The 17500-nt window shown below is 38.3% G+C and overlaps 1 protein-coding gene across 2 annotated transcripts in view; it reads left to right on the top strand.

Moving 5' to 3' along the window:
• LOC140952988 (uncharacterized) overlaps positions 1-17500 on the top strand; it is a 36726-nt gene that overhangs the window by 7480 nt on the left and 11746 nt on the right. For both annotated transcript variants that reach the window (XM_073402461.1, XM_073402468.1), the window contains exons 5-13: positions 624-974; positions 1438-1467; positions 2724-2913; positions 3925-4110; positions 4721-4799; positions 4925-5049; positions 5246-5392; positions 9123-9291; positions 9831-10030. In XM_073402461.1, the coding sequence (XP_073258562.1) occupies positions 624-974; positions 1438-1467; positions 2724-2913; positions 3925-4110; positions 4721-4799; positions 4925-5049; positions 5246-5392; positions 9123-9291; positions 9831-10030 (1477 nt within the window). The remainder of the gene's footprint in view (positions 1-623; positions 975-1437; positions 1468-2723; positions 2914-3924; positions 4111-4720; positions 4800-4924; positions 5050-5245; positions 5393-9122; positions 9292-9830; positions 10031-17500) is intronic.

Here is a 17500-nt window from a genome sequence, read left to right as displayed (position 1 = left end):
TCAAGATTTACACTGTAGGGAAAAGGCGTGGTATTAAAGTTGCAATAGTTTTTGCCCAAACTGAATCACTCTAAACAATTAAGCGACCTTTTCAGCTTGGCAGTTTGTTACATTTTTTGTATGTGAATGCATATTCTATTAAGTAGTAAAATCAACGCTTACAGAGTGCGTTCTACCAATGTAGATCTCAGGCTTACTCTTGTTTGTCAAGTTAGTGATGATGTCACTTTCTCCTGCAAAATCTGGGAGGGTGCTAGATATGTATGCTAAGATCCGGCCAATCAGTCGTCCCATGATCAAAACGAAAGGGAAGAGAAGCGCAATTGATGTAGTACAAAGGATTCAATTTCTATTCTATAAACAAAATAATTATTCGATTTTGCTTAGCAACGAGACTCTAAAAATGCAAGCGGATATCGGGGAAACTGGGGATAAGAATCGCGAAGTGACATAAAAAGTAAATATTTCTGAAGAATACTCAACGGTCGATAAAGTAGGACTTGAAAAACTTTTACCGAAGAAATCCTGTTTCGTGTAGAATTAATCACCTCCTCATTTCTTATTTAATCTCTAAGTAAGCTCGATTTAACGCTTTTTTGAGCATGTCTTTTATTTTGTTTTAGTGATCGATGGAACATTCTGGATTTCATTACCCTTCTGAACTACTTAGTGACCTTTGTACTCAGAGTAGTCACGTGGACCTTGTCAGAATCTGTCACCGACAATCGAGCTCTCGTTATCGCTGGTTATCTGTATGGCCTTAACACCATGTTCCTTACACTTCGAGCCTTTGGTCACGTGATGGAAACTGCCAAGGGGATTGGCGCCATTCAGATCGCTCTGTTTCACATCATTGGCGACATAGCGACGATATTCTGGCAGTTTGTTGCGGCTATTCTAGCGTTTTCGATCGCCATTACAAAAGTGTACATGGCAGAAAGATCATTCATCTCTAACAAAAATGCCACAGAATCGTAAGTAGAATACAAATTTAGCGTGGTAGTCAGTTGATGCCTTTGGCTCAAGAATAAATCTTTCGTTTTGAATTTTGTCTGTTTTGCGATGCGTTATTGTTGGTAGATGATATGCTATACACGAGGCTGGTTTATCTGTTTGAAAAACTGTTGAATTGAATTGAAAAATGCATTTACATGAAGTTTACAAATCTTGAATAAATAATTTCATAATGAAAAAAAATTGACGAAAGGCAATTAATGTCTAATCGACGAACCGCTTGGTTTTGGTTTTTTATTCTTTCTAATTGTGTTTGTTACTAGTAAGACGCGTGTTTCAACAACGACCCGTCGAGTAAATTTATTTAGGATACATGTTTGATAACCATCTTTTTGCATGTACGATTACTGACATTTAAAAGATGAAAAAAAATATTTGAGATTAAAAGTTATTAACTCGTTTTGCCCTTTTCCACATTTGTAGTGCCTGCGAATCGTCCAGTGGATTGGCTTGGTAAGATAATTTCTTATGTGTCTGTGTCGCATCTTTGTTTACATTTTTTGCCTCATTAAAACATGCATAATTATCATTTCGTATCAAGCTATTAAGATCCTATCTCCGAATATTGTATAAGCGTAGCAATGTTAGTTATCTCTGAAAATTTAATCCCGATATACCGAATGGCTCCGGAGAAATTCTCTCTTTTTAAAAAATCGAAAATCAGCTTTTGTTAACACCAAGCAATTTCAGTGTATTGATGGCTTTTATTTCCTTCAATATTACTCGCAAAGAGCTGAAAATTGCACAAATTTCTGAAGTTAATCATCCCTTGCAACCTTCGAATTTAGTTCTTGTATACGTCCACGGCATCTATCAATTTTAAAAGTCGTATGCGTATGACAAAAAATGTAAACAGTTACATTAGCAAAGTTAGCTTGTAAAGTCTCAGTGCTGACCACTTTATGTTCAGTAGAACAGTCCAACCTGAATGAAGCGCAAAAATATTCACCTTATTTACTGTAAAACTGACCTTTATTAAGTGGTCATCTCTATTAAGCAGTGGCGATCACCTTTTCCGTAGACCTGGGGAGTTGTTAGTTTATTGTTCTCAACTTTATTAAACAGTCCCTTCATTAAGATGTAGAATACATTAGCACAATAGATACACTGTACATGGCATTCAGTGGTCGTTTACCGCTCACCCTTTTTTTTTTTTGGCAAAAGAAGAGGAAGAAACACCTCATTTAAGGTCACGTTGTCGCGTTATCGATATTTTGCTTTGTCACCATCTTCATTTTCTTGATAAACTCCGAGTTAGGTATGTCAAACCTGTTTTACAGTCGACTCTCGCCTTGCGGACACCCCGCTAATGCGGACAAGAGCTTGCTCCCCGGCAAAACGCATAAAGAAATGACTGAAACAAGCTCCGGCTATTACGGACTCTCGCTATTACGGAAATGAGGACACTTTCCTACCCCCAAGTGCGACCTTTCACTTGTTTTTTCTCTCGCTATAACGGACACCCGAGTATTTCGTCAAAAATCCTTACTGACATAACATAAAGCGACATTACGATAAAAGTGCGAACATGAGAATTTCCAGCATGCAGCATGATCGTTTTCAGGGTCGCGAGGCCTCCTTGGACGCTTTATGTTTGCTTAGTTGGAATAAATAAAAAGACCATTCAAGAATCGATTAGTCTTTTTTCATGACCAAAGTTATTTTTGCATTAACTAAAAGTTGTCTCTTTTTTTTCTCTATCAATTCAGTTGGTGGAGTATGATGAAGCATCTTACCTGGTCTCTGTTAGGAGTAGCGGAGTTGGATCCTCTGGACTCAGTGGACAGCGCATCAGTAACTCTCGTCCACTTTCTCTTTGGAGCTTTTCTTATCATGGGAGTCATTCTTTTAGTTAACATGATGATAGCCCTACTGTCTAACACATATCAGCGAGTTGAGGTAACACCAAGGCATACATGTAGTTTTATACTATTTTCTTACGTTGGTTCTGTTGCAACATGTGCACGTAAACATATACCTACTACTTTAATTTATGCAAAATTTCAATTGCCAATAACAGTGACAAAGCTTGTTACCCATAATTAGCTAGTCGAGACTGGAATTTAGGAGGGTCAAATGTATCTACAAAAAGACAATACATAAGCAAATAAAAATAAAAATCTAGACCACTCTGGTTTGCATTTAAAAAATGTAATTAGTTATTGAATAAAAGCTTGGCTTATAGATTGGCGACAAGACAGACCATCACGTAATTTACTTGGGGATTGTACCATGCCTAGGTTCGAAACATTTAGTGTCACAATCGATCCCCGCTGTACGGAAACCCTCTTGATACGAATATCTCATTAAGAAAGCTGTTTCATTGTGTCTAAATTCCAGGTAATACGCACACTTTCTATGCCCCTCTCAGTGTCCTTAATAACGGGTTTTGACTGTATATTGAACACATTTTTGTCAAGTTAAGTAAGATGCTGTTCCAAATTATGGCACCAGGGATTGAGGATGATTATTTCATGCTTTAAACTTAAAAGTTCTTGCATATAGAAGAACGGATGAACATCCGTACGTTACTAATGAGTAAAATCTATTTTTCCTTTTGATTAGCAGATGGCTCGGAACATGTGAAATTCGAAGTTCAACCCGGGCCTTAAATAGATTCTTATACCATTAGGTGATCTTTAGATTAGTTGTTGTTAGCCGGTTGGTTTCTTTTGTTTTCTTAGAGGCGGATTTAAGCAATTTTCCTTTGGCCAATTTCAAGCTAAATAAGCAAACTGCATAATAAATATGATACAGTGTGAACTGCGTCTGATTACTTCTTATATCCAAGAGTATAATGAAATAGTTGTCAATTTTAGACGTCTGCTACCGTCGTTTTCGTACTTACAAGCCATGGGAATTGCTTAAGTTTGACTAAACAGTTAAGAAATGCGATGATTTTTTTTTTAGGATAACTCCCTGAAAGAATGGTCATTCAAGAAAGCCATAACGATCCAGACCTATAGCACTTACCATCCAATTCCGGTACCTCTTAACCTGTTATCACATTTCTTTCTGTGGATGAAATGGCTGTGCCACAAGTGCAGGCGCTGCAAAAGGAATCCGGGAAATAGTTCTTGGACTGACAATAATCATGTAAGTAACTTTGTCATTATTGCAACAAGTAACTTTGTAGATCAACGGAATAATAATTTTTGCACTTGCCTGGTGTTGCGTTAAATATATAATAATTGCCTGGTCATTTCACAAGCGTGGTTCAGAGAAAAAAATATAGCGGACTCCATGGCACGCTTCAGCGCCCAGTTGTTTGAAAACTGATTAGCGCTAATCCAGGGTTAAACTTTAATTTGGGTTTCTTTTTCTTGTTTTCAAAAGCATTTTCTCAGATAATTTTTTCTATTTTTTTCAAATTGTAGGCAAAATGATGAAACTGAATTAATTTTGCTTTTTAAGCTTTCACATCTTAATTACACGTTAACCTTGAGTTATCTTAGCCCAGCGTTAAACAATCCAGTCTGGAAGAGTGCTTCGCCATTATGCTACAGATAGCAAAGCCATTTGTTAGGTCCATTTACGACTAGCGCCGGTCCTGCATATGTCTTAGATCAGCAATGTTTGAAGCGTAGTATATTGTGAAGGGGAAACTGCGGAAACATAAGAAGCCACTCTCCCCACTTCCTCAGCGCGTGTATCTTAATGTGCATGTCATACTTTTTTACCGTTTTTTGCCCAATTTTCTGAACAGAATAAGTCCCTGGACGATGTTGTGGAAAAACTCCATCTTACTTACTTTTCAAGTTACGGTTACTCGTTTCCTCTGACAGGTAAAAAATGTTTTCTTAATTTTTAAGCACAGAAGGTGAATTGATAACTCGTTTTCCTGTTAACACTGATGATCAGTTTTCTCGAACTGCTGTTACATGTGCCATTTTTCTCGAATTGTTTTTAGATGAAAGAAAAATGGATCATGTTCTTCAAGAAACTGAACGAAACCGGCAAATGGCAAATCAGATTGCATACAGAACATTTGCGGCGAAGGGAGTTGATGATGATGCCTTTCCAACTGGTCCAAAGGTATACCTATACCGTGTTTTCATCCTAAACAGTGTTTGGCATATCAACTAGAAATTGGTCTTAACAATTTAAGAATCGCAACTGCTTATTTTACTTGTGTTTGTGATTATTACGATTATATTACATCTAACTGGAAAGAAACATTAAAAGGCTTGCTCTAAGTTAAACTTACAATGCAACCGTACTCCGCTTTTAGGCCTGGCAAAGTCAAGGAATCAGAATACAGGGATGCCTTTTAACTTGTGAAGGAAGCGAATTTTGCTCCACATGCAAAGATGATCCGGCTAAATATCACGGCGCGAGATACAAGTTCCCTTTCTCTCCAGATTCTCCACACTTTGAGGTACATAGTATAAAGATTTCTAACATCCTGAAACTGCTTGTCGTGACCTACTGGTGTAAATACAGATTTGACCAGAATCACGTTGTCGTCAAGACTCTTGGAGACGAATTCTCTGACTCTCACTTACGTCCAGAAATGCATGCAATGGCGACAATGGCGAAAATCGCCAGACAGCTGAAAATTCAAATTGGATGCCACTTGGAGAGTGGCGATTTTGGCAAATGAAATGGCGACGTTTCAAAAAATGGCACAAATGGCGAAAAATTGCCAGAGGGCTGGCGACATTCATAATGTGGCAAATATTCAAATTGGATGCCAAAAGTGGCCCCTTGGAGAGTGGCGATTTTGGTAAAATTGGCGAAATTGGCAACTATTTCGCCAAAGATGCAGTTGAACCTGTGATTAGTAAATCAGGCAACTAAACAGGCCCCTAATAGTGTCGATTTTCACAAAATTGGCTAACGAGACAGAAATGCCAACAGGTAAAAAATATGCTAGGGAATTTATGTACAAAAGGGTCCCTTTGAAATGGAAAATACTCTTACTATACATACTAGGCATTGCCTTTACTTAACTGTGAAGCTACATTTTCTAAATACCAGACAACAATGAATGGAAGTCGTTTCAGTTAAGCTTATATATTTGTGCCATGTACTCCACAGATTAAGGAACATTAAGAAAACATTTTTTTATTATTACTTTCGATGTCGCTTGACTTACCAAAAGTAATGTGAAGGGCTGAAATATCACACTAGCATCAATTGCTCTTGTATGGGTTATTCCTTTCAAAATCATACAAAAAGGAGAGATTGTTCGTTCAAGCCTACGAAAGCAATCTCACTCTCACAGCTAGTCCAATAATAACTCGAGAAGAAAATCTCCAAGTCCTTGAAATGATAAGAATTCCTTACCATGTACATCTAACTTTTGAGGTTAAATGTGACCTAAACGATCCTAATTGTTGACAATTCTCTTTACATTGTGTTCCATTAAATTGTGAGGCAGAAATGTTCATCAGCTTGCTTGCGCAATTTTGAAATGGGTGAATTCGCTCATTTTACGTAAACCTAAACGAAATGTCACTAGTGCCCAATACTTCATCGAACTTATTAAAACATAAACATTGAATCAAATATTATGCCATTCACACTGAAATTGAAATAATAACACCAATTAAGCATGTGTAAAAAATTCTGCATCTTTTTGTCAACCAGATATATAAAAAGATATTGTGCATGTTTGTCTCGTTCATAAAATATCTTTGAAATATCCAATATGGACAGAAAGACATAACATTTCCAAAAAATCCTCTATTTTTCTTTTCCTGCCACTGTTCGTCGCATCTCGTTCACCAGGCCCTTTCTATTACCTCGGAGACCCTAGGAGGACATTAATCGTTTTTGCTTACATAGAGTGATCACCAAAATGGGCTATTTCAACATGGCTGCCGATACCAAAACTGCGTGCACCTTACCACACGTTACATATTCTTTGAAACAGCAATGAACTAGCTCGTTTATATAAGATTGAACGCCGTTTTAACAAAGAGGATGAATCCACAAGGCAATAACGACCATCCAATTATCTACGTGTGTGGACTTGAAGCAAAATGGATTCCTAAAGGAATTTATAAAGATGAACTAGCTATTAAGTATTCATCTTCTAAACATAATTCAAACAACGACTGCAAGACTGGGAAATTAAGGATACCTATCTTGAAAGTTTTAGTAAGTAAATTGCGATAAACATTACGACAAGTACCATTCACTGATAATACAACTCGTGAACCATTCCACCAATTTGAATTGTGGAAGAAATTATTTATAGGTGGTAATGTCCGAACAAGCACCTTTGTTTGACACGAATTTCAAATCACAAGAGATTATCAGTTAAAGGTATTAGCATTATAAATACGGTCAGTGTAGAACGCAGACTGCGGACTGCAGTCTGCAGACTGCGGACCAGGGGTAAATTGCAGACTGAGTGTAAAATGCAGACTGCAGACTGAGAGTAAAACGCAGGCTGGATGCAAAATGCAGAATAAAGACTGTAGACTCTTTTAAACATTTGTGCTCCTTCTTTTCCAAATCGGTGAAATAGCTAGCCGGTATCAGTTACACACTTCGCTTCCTAGTCGAAGTGCATTGCACATTCGCCAGAAGTTTCAATGAACATCCGAAAAGCTTAAGTCTGATTTGCAATACTTTCATAGAAGGTCATCCAAATTTCCTGCAGAACATCTTTCTTTGTTGTTGGAATGATTTACTCCCTTTTTATCGCCATAATTCTTCCTGTACAGTATTTTTGGTCAGCAGCTTTCATTTAAGCGTAAACATCGTGGTGTTACCAATTCACGGTCACTGGTCACGTATATCGAAAACTTCGCGTCTAAAGTTGAAGCGTGAGGTCTCTCGGACGGAAAAAAAGTTCAAGACTGCGATTATGTTTTTGGGTCGTCTACGACGTTCTAGAGAAGAAAGTCCTGAATGGATTTGTGAAAGCAGATGTCGTCGTCAAGTAAGAGTTCGTTTACATGTATTTGCGGGAGTTTTTGGCCCTTGAACCCTTCCACGACTACAGTTTATGCTCGGTCTGCACTTTACCCCAGCCTGCGTTTTACTCTCAGTCTGCAGTCTGCATTTTGCACACAGTCTGCATTTTACCCCTGGTCCGCAGTCTGCAGACCGCAGTCCGCAGTCTGCGTTTTACACTGACCGATTATAAATAGAATAATGACACTTTAGTTATACTAGCCTTGTCATTATCAATAGGATGGCAACATTTCCACTATCTTATGGGCATGTTATCCACCTCCTTGACATATTTCAGATAGGCTGACTAATTCTCAAAGGGAACCTTTTGCCAAGTCATACAAATCAGCAATCCGTATGTTAATAAATCCATGCATTTGGAAGTTTTTGCCAGATACGTCAAAATCGTCGCTTTCAAAAAGGACCCTTTGCCATGTCATTTGAGATTTTGTTAAAAGTTTGGCGATTGTTCGCCATTTCTGCCATTTTCGCCAATTTTAAAAGGGTCCCTTTGCCATCTTATTTTACACTTCGTTAACAATTAGGCGATTATTCGCCAATTCTGCAATTTTCGCCAAATACGCCATTCTTACCAAATTCGACACTTTCAAAAGGGAGCCTTTGGCATCTTATTTCATATTTTGTCAACAACTTGGCTGTTGTTCGCCATTTCTGCCATTTTCGTCAGCAGTGCGGGCATTTCTGGCATATCTCCTGACTCTACATGGGCTTTTAATTTGCTTCTAACGTGACATGTCAAATTTTACTTTAGATTTAAGTTTTCAGACTGTTATAAGAGTGAGATCCACCAGGTACTGATAATACTGATGAATTCAGGACCTTTCCTCATTGTTAGGGCGTGTTTGATTTACCGTATTCTGTAATAAAGGGAAAAAATCCTATATAACATTTGCTTCGTATTCATTGCAATGCGATATCTAGATATCGTATGTAGCGTTTTTAAAAGTGGTCCAAAAATTATGGTGCTAGATATTTGTGATAAATTTTGTGTATTCTTATTCCGGAATACGATCCATCGAACACACCCTTAAGTTACTTCACAGGCTTATCAGCATGTTTAGTTAATCACACAACATTTGATAACCTTAGTAACATCTCTTCAGTTTCGTAATTTTAAGGGTTTGATAGTTTGGGCTCAGTGCAATTACGTTTTAGAGGTCACCTTTTCCTTTAATTAGGTGCTCGTTCAAGAAACAGGGGAAAGACGTCTTTTAGGGGTCGGTGTTGTTGGAAACGATTATGGAAATCATGCCATGCCGGGTTGGTTAAATGGAACCGTGGGATATCACATTGATGATGGAAAAATATTTGACGCAGAAAATCCCACTTGGGGAAAAGAGTATGAAGGTGAGATAATAATAAACAAAAATTCATGGACAAGGCCTAGGCCTTTCACCTCGTTATCCAGTAATCCCTTTGTGGGTGAGAAAAACTCAATGAAAATAATTGCGTTCAATAATTGGTTTTCAATTAACATTCATTTTCCAGTATATTTATGTTCCATGATTCTTAGTCGAAGACTACCTTAAAAATTTCATGGACCGTGGAAAGGTGTTTTTCAGTAATGACAGGTTCCTGCTAAGGATTTTGTTTCTCTTAAGCCTCGTGACAAACCTGTTTTTTGTCTTTCGTTTTATTGCTGGTAATTTTCCCCGTACAAATATTTGCAAAACGACAAAATCAATCCATCCATAGTCAGCCAACTTCAAGCATGATGATGTCCAATTTATCAGTCCGTAAGTGACAGCGAAACATCTGCTTTTGGAAATGAAAATAGTAGTTAGTAGTTTAGCAAATATTCATAAAATGTGTAAAATGTGTATCAGTAATTGTTTCCCCTCACCACTGCTTAGTCGATATAAATCTTTCAAAATATTTTTTTGTAGACGCCATGGCTCACAGAGGGGATTTGATTGGTTGCACAGTTAGGTTTGACTTGGCAAAAGACGGGAAAGTTCCAGTTGTGTTTTCTTTAAACGGACGACAGATCACGCGGAACGAGATATCCATGGATTACACCCATAATGAGAAATTTCTGTATCCTTATATTGGCATGGGACACCAGGGATTAAGAGTGCTTGCCAAGGTCAGTATACTTTCTTAATGTCAATTATTATTAGTATTAGTATTACATGTAACTGAGATCTTTAACACTGAGCAATAACTTAAGCAAAAAAAAAAGTCAACTTAAGCAAGTCCCTTCTCTCTGCTGGCGTAGCTCTCGAGAGCTTGTTTGTAGAATTGCAGGATTCTTTATGTTGTTGCTGTTCGCAACCTTGAAAGTTTCCTCCTCGGGAAAAACCTTGAGACATGTTCATTGCATAAGCATGCGAATCACAGTTTGCTAAATATCAGGGATTGAATTCTTTCTGGGTAGGGTTTCTACCCTAATGAGTGACAATCCTTTAAGGAGTGGTGCCTGTGCCCGGTTCTTTAAGAATTTAAACATGCGCGAACTAAATAGATTAAAGTTGTCACACTTCTTAAGATTGTCTGGAAGGTTATTAAAAAGGGTAGCCGCAGTATCCTAGAAGGTTCCTTTTTCCAGAGGAACTTGTAATCTTAAAGAGCCCGAAGACCTCAAACATATAGAGGCTCTGTAAGTTTGAATATGAAGGCCACTTCCTTAGCGTGAAGTGCTTTAAAAGTCAACTTAAGCAAGTCCCTTCTCTCTTCAACTGGGAGCCAGTTCAGCTTTAAAATGTCTCCAATATCATTTACGTATCGCCATAAACAAAACTTGCGGCAGCAAATTCAATTTTTTGAAGACGTTTTAGCAAGTTTCCTGGCAAAGGTGAATAGACCACGACGCCATATAGCTGAGAGAGTTATTAGAATCAGCAACATTTCGTGCGAGATCTTTAACAGAGCATTGTTTGTAATGCGTAGTGTAATCAGCGTATTGATAACATGAAATGGAATCAACGAGGTTATCCCGCAAATCGGCAGTATATATGTTAATCAAAAACGGGCTAAAATTGCGGGGGAACCTCGAAATGTAAATGTTCCACTGAAAGCGATCACATAGCATTTCTTTCACAATGCGGTAATCTTTTATCGAATTTCTATAACTGATTAGATAAGTTTATAAAAGGAATTGAAGAATTATCTATTTAATTTAGGGGGCGGAAAATTCGGAGTAGAACCTTTTGGTAGTAAATTGCATGAAAAGCTATGAATAGGAATCTATTGTGCACAGATATAATTATAGTAATAATAATAATCATCATCATCATCATTATTGTCATCATCGTCATCAGTGTCATCATCATCATCATCATCATCATCATCATCACCATGGTCATCGTTATCATCGATGCCGAAAGTTATAAACCTCGTCCCCAAATAAGCAAACGCGGATCTGAGGAATAATACATAATTGAGATGCAAAGTGAGAAAGATCATTTTTATTATGCCACAACTTGAAATTGACTTATCCGCTAAGTTGTAATTAAAGGACAGCCTATTTTTCAACGATCTAGAGGCCTGCCTTGGTAACACCGAGAGACCATAGGCAGGAGCCGATTATTTAGAGAGCAGAGAATGGCTGGTAATCGAGTTTATTACTCTGTGTGATAAAACTATGATTTTAGCTAAACATGATGGTAAAAGATATTAAGATTCTCCCACATTTGGTTTTCAATATGCAACTCGCCAAAGTGATTTATTCACAATTTTTCGATCGCCTGCCGATAACTTCGGCCCTAGTGCTGCAAACCAACAATATGTCGAGTTGGTTTTCATTTTCTTTCGAACTGTAATTTATTCGAATGGATCATTGTCAATATCCTTCGTAGCATTCCTAAACATGCTTTTCTCCGAAGCGCTATGCAACTTAACGAATCAACCGGTTTATTCAATTCATGTTATTTTGTCAATTGTAAACATACCGTTGTTTAATAATTTTCCGCCCAGACGCAATAATAAATAAATAGAGTTGTTTGTTTGTTTTGAGAGGGAGAAGTCTGATATTAAGCGCGATCTCTCAGGTATTACCGAACCTGTACTTAGTTTTATCAAACGGGCGAGTGGTGTGACTGAAATTTTTTTCAAATAATTTTTTAAAGCCTTGTTGTGAACGTACCTCGAAGCAAGTCTTTTGCTTAAAGCTGTCAGGTTTTAACCAAAACGAAGCCTGGTTTTTCTTTAGAGCTTTCTCTTTCTTTTTACAACCAAAAATAAATTTATAAGCTTGCGTAGCTTTTTGAAGTGCACTTGATTGATCCTGGCTAGAGCGTGACCAAATGCGTGACCAAGATAAAAGCGAAGTCTAAAAAATTTTTGTAGTAAGTCAGTCACAAGAAACTTCCGATTCTTAGTAAAGCAACTTCATTATTTGCCTCTTAACAAAATAATTTTACGCCGAGATGCACGAGGTGCTGGTCTAAGACTCCCTTCTCCGCCCTTACTGCGTCTCCCCTCCTGCATCCCCAGGGACGGACGGGCGGGCGGGAGTACGCTGACGTCATAATCAAATTTCTCGCATCGACAGGTTTCTATAGCAGTGGAGGCGCGGACGCATATAATAATAATAATAATAATAATAATAATAATAATAATAATAATAATAATAAATATACTTAGTATATACACACTCAGTGATCTTGGTAATTCAAGCAATCTGATTGGTTAGCTATCTCGGACTATGACGTTATAAAGCAGAACAAAATCGCTGTCAAGAGCTGGGTGTTTTGCCAAAGTTTCATCGTAAAACCTTTTTGAAAATACCTGAATATCCAAGTGCTGAAGACTTTGAAGGCAAGAAAAGACTTCATGGTGTTTAAACAGCGTGATTTATTGTGAAGTGGTTTACTGTAGCTGACGTTTTGTACGCTCGAAGCTATGTTTACCACTACAGAGGAAAACGAGGTCGCTTTGTCAGTGTTTTGTGATTTCGGGATTTTCTCGCAAGACCAATTCGTCTCGGGTATTATTCAACAATATTAACTTCGCCCTCGGCGAATAATTGTTAATTATAAAAGTAAATTATCATAAAAAAATCTTCCAGAATCCTTTGAGGCAATTTTTTTCAAAAAGCCTTGTAACTTTGTCAGTTTTATACGTTGAAGACTGTCAGTCCACAACAAGATAACATTGTCCATAAAATAACTTCCCATGTCACATCTAAGGTAATGACGTCATCAGTCACGGACTATTTCCGAATTAGGTTTTTTTGTTGCTGTGACAAAAAAATAGCATACTTGACGTTTTATTTGTGTGGGGCATTTAAAAATAGCAAGTGGTCCAGTGGATAGAGGCGTCAACTTTTAGTTCTAACTTATTCTGTTGGTCCGGGGTCGAATCCCCTTGAAGCAAATTTTTCGTAACCTTATTTTTTTCTTTTTTTTAAAATCTCTTTTTTACTCTCTTTTTTACCTGTGTGGTGCATATAGCTAGTAACATAACGTGGTAAAACTGTGAAAGGTTTGAACCCAGGAGTCATTTCAAAAGGTTGAGTTTGATCGTCCGGGTGAACGTAGTCCTGAATAGGACTGTTGTTGTTGACAGTGACTGACGTTTCGACAACCTGTGCGGTAGTCATCTTCAGAGTCAAAGTGAGTTGTATGACGTCAGTTGATGGTATTATACTCTGGTTATTGATCTGATTGGTCAATTATGTCGCGATGTTATTCGTTGTCTGTTAGTTAAGCCGTGATGTTATTGGCTATGAAGACTCGTAATCAGTGATTGGTGCGTTTCGATCCGTCTATTGTCACAGATAAATAGTCGTCTATTGTTAGTCAAATTGTCAGTTCTCCCGTTGTTCTCTCGTAGTTAGTTTTGCTTGATCTCGTCAATAAGTCGTTTGTACGGCGCTGGTAACTGTTGGCTACGATTCAGTGGCGTTTGTTCTAAGTTAGTAAACCAGCTTTCTAAAGTAAGACGTTGATAGTAGTCTGTAGAATACGTTATACATGTCGCAGAGTCCCAGTCAATTTGATGTTTCATCTTTAAATGGTGCTCAGCAATGTGATTGTTGACGTCACCATTCCTCGTCGCGCGTTTGTGTTCGGTCAGTCGCGTGCTTAGGTTTCTGCTGGTTTCACCAATGTAAGAAGCCTGGCAGTCGCAGCATTTGATCTTGTATACTGCTCCCTGTCTGTCCTCCGGTTTGTCTTTTTCCTTGACATTAGTAAGCAGTCGCTGTAAAGTGGTTATCGGTTTGTGCGCAACACGAATATTGTAAGGTTGTAATATACGGGCAATAGTTTCAGAGGTGCCTCTGATGTACGGTATAGTCGCTGTCGTAACAGGGCCAGAGTTGGTCTGAGAGTTGGAATCAGTGTTACTGTGAGTGTTTCGTCTAACAAAGTCCGTGTTGTAATTGTTCTTACTAAAAACGTTGTTAAGATAATCAGTTTCTTCTTGTGGGCTGTCAGGTGGGTCGCAAACTAGTTGTGCTCGTCTCGTCAGAGTCCGGATAGTAGTAGCCTTGTGAGAGGTCGGGTTGTACGAAGACTGGTCTAGTAATCGGTCGGTATGTGTCGGTTTTCTGTAAATAGTCGTTTTTAGTTTGTTGTTGTCGCGAGTGACCAAGCAGTCTAGAAAAGGTATCTTACCATTTTCTTCGATCTCCTTGGTGAACTGTCTGTACGTCGCGTTCTGTCTGTTAAGGTGTTCGTGAAAATCGTCGATTCCGCCTTTGTGTACGCCGGTGAATGTGTCGTCAACGTAACGTAACCAAGGAGGTACAGTTCGCGTGTAGGTAGCTAGGGCTTGTTGCTCGATGTTTTGACGCCATTAAGACAACACAGATACCGGACGACCACAAACTAGTGTCTTTTGACGTGAAATCGCTGTTCATCGGTATTCCACTTCAACTGGCTCTAGACTGTACTGAGAACGCTATTAAGAACTCTACTGTTGAACTACCACTACCTACAGACGACATTATGGACCTACTCATCCTCTGTTTGACTTCGACGTACTTTCAGTACAACGGCAAACACTACAAACAGTTACACGGTACAGCTATGGGCTCTCCAGTTTCTGTTGTTGTAGCAGAAATTGTCATGCAAAACATCGAACCTGATACTCGGCCAGATCATTGTCTCAAATCTTACAAACGTACAGAAACTAAATAGCCGCATAAACAACGCTCGACTTCATAAATTAGATATAAAAACAAACACCAAATACAATAATTACCCCGGCTTACCATTCGAGATGCAGCTCCTGAAAGTATTAAGTAAAGCCACTATCGCTTCAGACTTTTCAACCCTCTTTACGCATCAAGCAAGGTGAAAAACGAAAACAATGCCATCCGAAATCGGATTTCTACTTTTCCGACTTTGACAAGTGATGTATTTCTCAACCAAAAACCCAATAAACAAACTAGCCATGAATAACAGAAGACTCCTGATAGCAGCTGAAAATACTGAGTCTTAAAGATTAAAGCTTAATAAGTTTATGTTTTAAGCCGGCCTCCCGGTGTTTGCTTTTCTCAAAGAAGATCTTGAGGCAAGAAAATCGCTCAAAGTTTTCTTTCTACGGCCAATTTTATGACTAAATATTCTCCGGAACGTTTTCTTTCTGTTTGCGGAGAAAAAATATATCTACATGAAATCTAATGAGAATTTTGAACCCTCTTTGATACGCATCAAGCAAGGCGAACAACGAAAACGATGCCATCGGAAATCGGATTTCGGACTTTGACAAACGATGTATCTCTCAACCAAAAAACCAATGAACAAACTATCCATGAATAACAGAGCAGCTGAATTTCATTTTGTACATCCATTGGAAAAAGACAGTTAAAAACATCACATGTTGACACAAAACTCTGTCAGCTTCAGCTGTCAAAGTAAACAAGTTTCAAGATGCTGCACAAATTTTCCGCATGAACTCACCTGTCAAATTTTGAGCAATCAGAGCATAAAAATTGGACGTAGAATGTGACCAACGCGTGACCTGGGTAAGAAAAGGTCTTCCCCGCCTGTATTTTTAAATAACTGGCTGAATTTTCGTGTCCGTGGTTAGTTTGAAATCAAAATCCTAATAGTGCGGGGCCATCGTGACCTAAACACAGCACATTTTATATAAATTTTTAAAAAATAAATTTGAGCCTGCGATCATTGAAAACCAGTAACTCGTCAGCGGATACCTTCAAAAAAGTACTCGACCTCGATGGGTCGACACCTGAGCCCGCCATACGGTCAGGTGATACTGGTCGGCGGATACCTTGTTTTAACAGCTGTCAATTGATCACAACATTGATGTGCAATCAGCTTCCTCCTGGGCTCCGAAAGTAGTTAGAAAGTGTGAAAGTAAACATTGGTTTTCCTGTTGTGCGGACGGACGGCGATCGGTCGGCCGGTGTACGGTCACGTGATTAGCAAATTTTCTAGGATGGGTAGATTTACTAAGCTATAAGGTTCCGCCCACGCGCGCGTGAAGCTCCGCTATCATAGTGTATACTGGACACTGTTATCATTACCCAGCTCAATCGTCGATTTTCACATGTGCCTAATTTAATTCGAGAGGTAACTGCTTTGAGATGGGAGGTCTGAATCAACTAAATTCGACAGTTTCAAATTTAATACGACTTTGTTGAATCTGCGACTGAAACAGTCGAAAATTCTACTGAGGTTCAACATTTGATTTAGAAGTCGCATTTCACATGTGCCGAATATCATGCATTTAGTAATTACAGAAACCCTTATCCATATTGGATAAAAATTTTTTCTAGAGACTGGGAATATTTACAACAAACGGAGTTAAATTCGGCATCATCATATCCGACGTGTGAATCATCTGCCGTATTTAATTACTTTCATCGACTAAAATAGGTATTCGGCACTCATAAGAAATTCCACGTTTGAAAAGGGCCTAACATGACGTAACATCGCAGGCTGTTATTTAACAATTACTGAATGAGGCTGAGTATCTTATGAAAAATTATGGAGATCGAGGCCATGATTCTTCATATGATACGAAAGCCGAATTCAATAATTGTTTTATTATTCATTATAAATAATAATTTTTAGTTTAAAAACATGGCTAAAACATGCTTACCTCCATCGATCCATCGATGCTAAGTCCATCTTCGATAGTGCACGTTTAGGGTTGTTCAGCTCCACAAATATTCTCCAAAAAGCAGATATCGCCCTTCGAGTTGTCCTTTTGCTGTTCTTGCCATGTTTTTAGCTATAGTTCTTACTCTTGAAATGGGTGAAATGTTCGCCATTTTTTGTTTTTACAACCAAAACAACTCAACCTCGTCGCCAGGTCTTCTCGGTTAACGGTGCATTAACCTAGAAGAAAGCTGCACTTTTGACGTCATCGGTTCATTAAACGCAAAGTTCTTCCAAATTTTTTCATCAGTAGCTGGTTATGGTGAATTATGCATGCGCTTTTAGCCAATCAGAATCGGGGAAATATTTTGAATGAATAACAATAGGTTGTTGTTTTCTTTTCAGTAAGAGCAATTCGTATCTCTGTTTGTAAATCCATTTTATTAATCGGCTTGTGCCGCGACTTAAGAATCAGTTAATTTTACTTTCTCTTTGACATGATTTGTATGTCACTGGACATGATTTGTGTATCAAAAAAAACG

Source organism: Porites lutea, chromosome 1 (assembly GCF_958299795.1).
Source record: "Porites lutea chromosome 1, jaPorLute2.1, whole genome shotgun sequence".
Classification (NCBI taxonomy): Eukaryota; Metazoa; Cnidaria; class Anthozoa; order Scleractinia; family Poritidae; genus Porites; species Porites lutea.
The sequence above is the reverse complement of the archived record's forward strand: the minus strand, read 5'-3'. Positions and strand labels throughout refer to the sequence as shown.